Source organism: Pempheris klunzingeri, chromosome 21 (assembly GCF_042242105.1).
Source record: "Pempheris klunzingeri isolate RE-2024b chromosome 21, fPemKlu1.hap1, whole genome shotgun sequence".
NCBI lineage: Eukaryota > Metazoa > Chordata > Actinopteri > Acropomatiformes > Pempheridae > Pempheris > Pempheris klunzingeri.
The window spans coordinates 20,227,053-20,233,914 of NC_092032.1; the positions used below are offsets into that span (position 1 = coordinate 20,227,053).

Here is a 6,862-nt window from a genome sequence, read left to right on the forward strand (position 1 = left end):
TTCAGTGGAGTGGTCAAACTGTGCCGCTGAACACGCTGCTGGCATCGATGATTCACACACACACACACACACACACACACACACACACACACACACACACACTCTCATGTTAGTATTCACTTAAAGTCCCTCGTGTTTGTGTGATTAGTCCATGTCCTCCTCAGCCGTCCCTCTGGACAGTGAAGAGCAGACTAGTAGTATGTTAAACAGGAGTTAAACACTCCCTGATATATTGATCTATGTGCTACAGGTTTGTATTTAGCGAAGACTTAACGGTGCTCTTCCTTGCAGCACACACGTCAGAGATAATGTACAGCGAGCTGCAGGACGTGACGCATCCTTAGTGCTGAAGAAACATTTTATCTACAATGATTTTAGTGATTCACATTTTTCATCTTTGTTTTTTAATTGTATTGCTTCCACTATCTGAACCGCGTCCATAACAGACAGCAGAGGAAGGATTATCACCAGTGATCGACCCAGACAGAGAGGGGTCATATTCAAAACCACGGCATCTGGAGATCCGGATCTCACAAATGATCCATCCAGTGCTCTTGGATTTTAGGACCTGAATGGAGCATTTTACTTTTGAGGCACACGTTTTGAGAGTTTGCTGAACCTCAGCTGGGCCCAGATTATCTGGTAACGTGAGGGCTTTGCAGATCCAATCTGAGACCTCCAGACTCATCAGGACCGTCATCAGGATCATTTCAAACATTCTAGGCTTCAAAATCTGTGTAACAACATCATGACTCTCCAAGCCGGACCGCAGCAGCCAGACGGAGGTCATGGAGCAGATGATGGTGTTGCTGAGCAACGGTAAACATCCTAGCCGCTGAGGCTAATGTTAGCTAGCATTAGCATGCTGCTGCTGACAGTTAAAGTCTCGCCTCCAGCTCCCTCTGAAGGACAGATAGTTGACGGTGTCCAGACTCGTTTAGCCTCCTGCTTTTTGTTTTCTCTCACTACACAGTGTTTCGGTCTCGGTGTTGTTTAACCCCATGAAGCCACGTCGGATCCTGCGTGGCGAGGTCGTCCATAGTCCCCTCCGTCATCTCAGTCACATCCTGTCGAGTGTGTGATGCACTGTTATTTTCAGATCTTGTATGTTGTGAGCATGTTTGAGAGTAGCCAGAAGAACATCTGTGAAGATGAGGTCCAGATAGTGTCGGCCCGGCATCGTCCTTTGGGTGAAAAGGGTTTCTTGTTGCCAAGACGACAAGCTTTTCGGAAGACGTTACATGTGATGGTGAATTTCTATTTTGAGTTTGAGGAAAACTGTGGCCAAAGACTGATGACTGATGGAGCCACAGATGGTTTCTGTTCCTGGGATAAACTCTGCTCACAATGAAAACACCTCCGGAGGTTCCTGGAGGTGGAGAGTGGAGGCGTCTCCCTCCCTCCAGCCTCGTCGTGCAGTCGCTCCGTTGTCCTTCACTCTGTGTGTTTCTGCAGACAAACTCGCTGATGCTGTTTTTAGACACGGAGAACTAAATGTATATTTTAAGGTCACTGACACGTGAGCGAGATGAATGGAGGAGCAGCAGGGTGTTGCTTTTTAATTCTTCGACTTCTCAATGGGTCATTGTTCCTGCTAATGTCATCATCTTGGAGGGTAATTAAGTTTACTCTCAGCATGGAAAAGGCTCTGACATTTTTCATTCTTTATTGTTAAAAAGGACCTCATGTTTTTGTTTAAAACAAAAGAGTGATGTCACTCCTGTTAGGATGAGATCACAGCTAGAATCGCTTCCTCTCGTCTGTTTTCTTTGGTTTGGTTTATTTCATTTCAAAAGATTCAGCTGCAGGTCTTTGAAGAAGCAGCTGCAAGCTGGAGGTGCAGTTAGCATAAATGCACCTTGAGGAGCATTTAAGATGGAAAATTCATGAAAGTGTTGCAGGAAATGTGAGCAGAAGACAAAAGTTTGTCTCAGAAAATTGAGCTTGACCTCCAGAGGATGGCGGTAGAAAGTTTCACCGTCCATTTTTATGTTTCTGTGGATCAACCATTGATACGACAATCAATCATGCGTCTCTGTCTGATCAGAACATCCTTCATGCTTTTCCCACACAGCCTCCATTGTGTGTGTGTCAGTATTAAAATGCCAGTTTGGTGTTAAACAGAGCTTAATCCAAAGCCGCGTCCTTTCTGGCCGTCAGCACAGAAAATCCTCTGTTGTATGTTGGTGGAGGCTTCGTATGTGGGACGTCTAGTCTTTGTGGTTTCCAGTCATCGTGACTGAGTGAAGCTGATCAGTTTTCTGCATCATGACTGAGCCTCGCTTCTCTCCCTCCTCCTCCTCCTCCTCCTCCTCTCTGACGTAACTCTGCTCTTTCCCTGCTCAGACATTACCCCAAGACGTCGTTCACCATCGTGGCCGACACGCCGGAGAACCTGAGACTGAGACAGCAGAGTGAGCTGCAGAGCCAGGTAGACACACACACACACACACACACACACACACTGCAGGCCCCAGGTGCTGAATCATCCCCTGAATAAGTGTGTTTACATCCACCTGTTTTTATTTGCATTTCAATCTGTGCATAAAAAAACTGAGTTTGAAAAGCTGAAAATATGAAAAACAACCTCAAAACAAAACTTATCATCACCAAAATTTGAGTGAAGATGGAAAATTCGGCGTATTGACAAAAGCAAAATGGTGCAAAGTGCAATGAAATAAATGACAGCCTGAAGGATGCGACTGTGGAGCGACGGGGAGACATTTCATTTCTTCTTCTTGAGCATTGGGGGTTTTATTGTCCTCCTCTTCTTCTGCGAGGCTTTAGTGGCGTCACCGTCTCTTCATCTCAGTGCATTCAGTTCCTAATATTTCCACAACAGGAGTGGATGGAAATGCACATTATGTCACTTTAGTTTATGTTAAAATTCTGTTAAAATTCGCGGCGCATTTGAAGGGAAAGTTGACGTCTGGGATCCAGCAGATCTCCCCGTTTCCCCTGATTCACTCTCTGATAATTAATCTCATCAGCGGAGGTGGAGGAAGGGTTTATGACTCCTGTTTGCTTTTGAGAGTTACATCTCGGTCACAAAGAATATCTGGGTATTGAAGCTGACAGACGCGTGCACAGCTCCCAGTTTGTGTTTCTGACTGGCATGTGGGTTAAAGCAGCTTTCTGGCTCATATCTCCACCCCTGTGGCACCAGACGGAGGTGAAAACAAGCGCTCAGGTGTGTCAGAAGAAGACGCTCTGACAGCTCCTGCTTCCTGACGGCGAGATGAGTCACCGTGCTGATTTTAGTGACACACAAACGGATGCAAAGAGCTCGTATGAGAGAAGAAACCAGCTACACTTCGGTGCCATATGTCCTCATCCTCTGTGTGTGTGTGTGTGTGTGTGTGTGTGTGTGTGTGTGTGTGTGTGTGTGTGTGTGTGTGTGTGTGTGTGTGTGTGTGTGCTGTACAAAAGGACAGATGTCCACTCAGCAGTCAGCAGAAGGGCACATGCTGTTTTTTTTCATGGGATGTGTGTTTATGTGTGTGTTTGCGTCCCTCATAATAAAAAAAAAAGCCTGTTTATTACCAGCTTGTCATTTACAGACCCGAGATTTACACATTCATTTATTCTGTCCCCGTCTCCCTCTGCCTCTTTATGTCTGTCTTTCCCCACCTGTTCATGTTTGATGATTTCAATATCCAGTCCTTTAAACGCTGGCTCTGATGTATTTTAGGCTTCTTTTAGGCATTTCTTCTGTCGAGCTTTCACATCCCACCGTCCGTCACGATAAGTTGCTTTCACAGCAGAATAATGATAATAATACGTTTAATATCTAAAACTTCAGCGTTGGCATCCAAAAACACAAACAGCTCTTTTGAATCAGCATCTTCCTTCACCGTCTCCTCCTGCTTTTCCACATTAGTCTCCCGGTACCTGTTTTTAACCAGTTGTTGTGGACAGGAGTCCAGCTTCAGGAGACTGTCAAACACACTGAAGCCACATAGACCGTATCGAAGAAGTGGATGTGGCCTCCGTCACGTCTTCCACTGGTTCGTGGACGTCGTTTTGAGGCATGTGAGATACATTTGTGATTAAAAATGCATTCATGCAAATACAAAAGTTTTAGTTTGTTGTTGAACTGAATCTGGTGGGCGGGACCTACGCTGAAAGGTGCAAGACCATTGGCCAGTCGATGTGAGTGACAGCTTGGCAGGATCCACTTTCAGTAGAGCTAACGATCACTCAGGTCCCACACACCAGATTCAGCTCACACTTCTGGATTTGAAGCTTTCGGTTTCAAAACTTTTGGATTTGCATGAAGACATTTTTAATCACTCATTTATTTTACAGCAGGTAGCAAAAAACCCAGGAAGTAACCAGTGAGAAAGAAGAAGGATCAGTGCTGCTGTATGAAGGTGAGTCCAACAAGGAGGAGATGCAGACAGGCAGGAAGTCAGGCAGAACAATGAAACGGCTACTACAAAATAAAACAGGGGCGTGAGAGCCAAGCTGACTACCCAGAAAGCCTTTAGGATGCAGGTTAGATCCTACATTTGCAGCACCACATGTGGAAATAGTTTTGATGGTGCAGGTTGTGACGTGCTCTGTGTTTGTCCTCGTTTCACCGTTACACCTTCCTCCTCTTCCTCCTCCTCCTCTTCTTTAGCTTTTCCCATCCACATGCCTGACGTCCCTGGAGGTGATGTTGAATTCACTTCATATTAGTGCCAAAGCTTTCAAGTCCTGCTGCAGGAAGCTGATTGTGATAGACAATGAGGGCGGGCTGAGTGAGTGTGTGTACACACAGTGGGAAAACCCCCACATGCTCAGCACTGACCTACTTGTGTTTGTGTACAGAGGGGCGGTCGTGACGTGATCACGTGACCCGGTCACGTCAAGAGGTGTCTGTCTCACAGCCGAAGCAGCTGCTGACACGAATTCATCAGATCACATCCCTCCTCCGTCAGATCGGCCTCAATCAGATCTCTGAAGATGAAGATCCCCCTCCTTGGTCGGGTTCCTCCTCCACCAGATCACAGAGGGCCCACGTTATACCACTCCTCGTCTTCAGCCATGATGAATCCCATCACTTAGCTTTTAGATCAGGGGTTCCCAAACGTTCAAGGCCAGGACCCCCCCCTTCTACATCCAGGCTGATGCACCTCCCTTTAGAAGAAGCACATCGTCTAATTATCGCCACATTCGGTTCGGAGTTTCACCAAACGTTCAGACCACATCAAAGACAATAGGTCGCAGCAATGTGGATTTAAATGAACCTGGAACCACACTGCAACAACGTTTTTAAGAAATTACAATGAAGTTATGCACAAGCTGTCACTTTTAACGAAGAGGAGGCACACACACACACACACACACACACACACACACACACACACACTCCGAGGCTCGATATGAGAGAAGATGGACGCAGTTTTACAAAGGAAACGTGTAAATAAAGGTTTAATCTTCGCACCGTACTTTGGGAATCCCTGCTCCACACGTGTCCTCCTCCATCAGATCCCTCCTCCTCAAAGTCTGTCCTCCTACAGCTCCGTCCAGCGTTAGATCCTCCCTCCATCAGGTCTCTCATCCTGCAGGTCCAGCCTTCATCAGATTCCTCCTCCTGCGCTGAAGAGTGACTCAGGTTCACTCCCCAAAACGCCCCAAATGTTTTCATGCTTGAATATTTTGTTTTCCTGTGTGTGTGTGTGTGTGTGTGTGTGGTTTAGCTTGTTAGCTTGTTATTTCAGCTCTGCAGGGAGCCTGTGACCGATGAATGTGGATTTAATCGGCTTAGTACTGAGAACGATGACAATCACCGTGCGAGCAGAATAGCAGAACACACACACCCTGGCTGTCTGAGTCATATTTCTGCAGTTTGCAGCCTTATGTAACTCCGTTCTGGGGGCTAATGGGCTGTTGCTGACGACTGATAGACACCAGCAGGATGACTTTATGTCTAAATGAGCCGCAGTGTTTCCTCTGAAGGTCAAACTGAAGTGCAGGCAGGACCAGAGGAAGAAACGACCGCCTGCTGCTCTGTTGTCGCTGCCGTAAAACCCTCCAATGTGCCTCTTTCATTTTGGGGTTTCACTTCAGCTTGATTCTTTGCTGACGTTCGTGAAGTTCCCGGCTGAGATGAGCACATTGCATGCGTCCTTTTACTGATTACTTTCAGTCCTGCTGCCAAAACACCAATTAGTCCCAGTACCTTACTGTAGGAAATATAAACCAGGCTGTTACGCAGCAACAGGCCTCTGTTACTGGATCACAGATAGATGGAGAATGATAGTGTGGTATGAAACTGGTTCTTTGAGCAGCAGTGAGGTTGTGGTATGGTTGTGTGTGTGTGCAGACTGAGATGTGTAAACAGATTCTTGGACTTTAATTGAGCAAAATGATCATTTAAATAAGTAAATATCTGATCGAAGAGTCATTTAAAAAGACTGTTCAAAGCCAAATTTAATACATTTAAGGAGGGACGACCGGAACAAGGTGCATTATGGTCCGAAGTTCAGCAAAACAGCTTTGTTGAGAGACCAACGTGTTTTCACACACTTTCAGATCCTCGATTCTGCTGACAAAATACAGAAGTACTCCAAATACTGAGGTTTAATCCACATTATAATGTCTACATATGACAAACAACAGATCCTACCCACCCATACATGCCCACTCAGAAACGTGTCTGAGTCACTTTCTAAGCTCAGAAACAAAAGCCTCTTTTCTTCATACCGCTGCACATGTATGAGGAGCTATTCCAGCATATTTAAAGTTCCTGTCACGCAGCGTGGAGGTGATTGGAGCTGTGGTCTGCCCGGATGCTGAGTGGTGTAATTATTTCTTCTGTGTGGGCTCAAATCCACCTTCAGATACTCTTCTAGTTCACCACCACCACCTGTTA

At 46.0% G+C, this 6,862-nt stretch overlaps 1 protein-coding gene across 1 annotated transcript in view; it reads left to right on the top strand.

The window, feature by feature from the left end:
* The window catches only part of nebl (nebulette), an 84,935-nt gene that overhangs the window by 20,116 nt on the left and 57,957 nt on the right, over nt 1-6,862 (top strand). Inside the window, exon 3 of the mRNA XM_070852994.1 lies at nt 2,347-2,431. Coding sequence (XP_070709095.1) covers nt 2,347-2,431 — 85 coding nt within the window. The remainder of the gene's footprint in view (nt 1-2,346; nt 2,432-6,862) is intronic.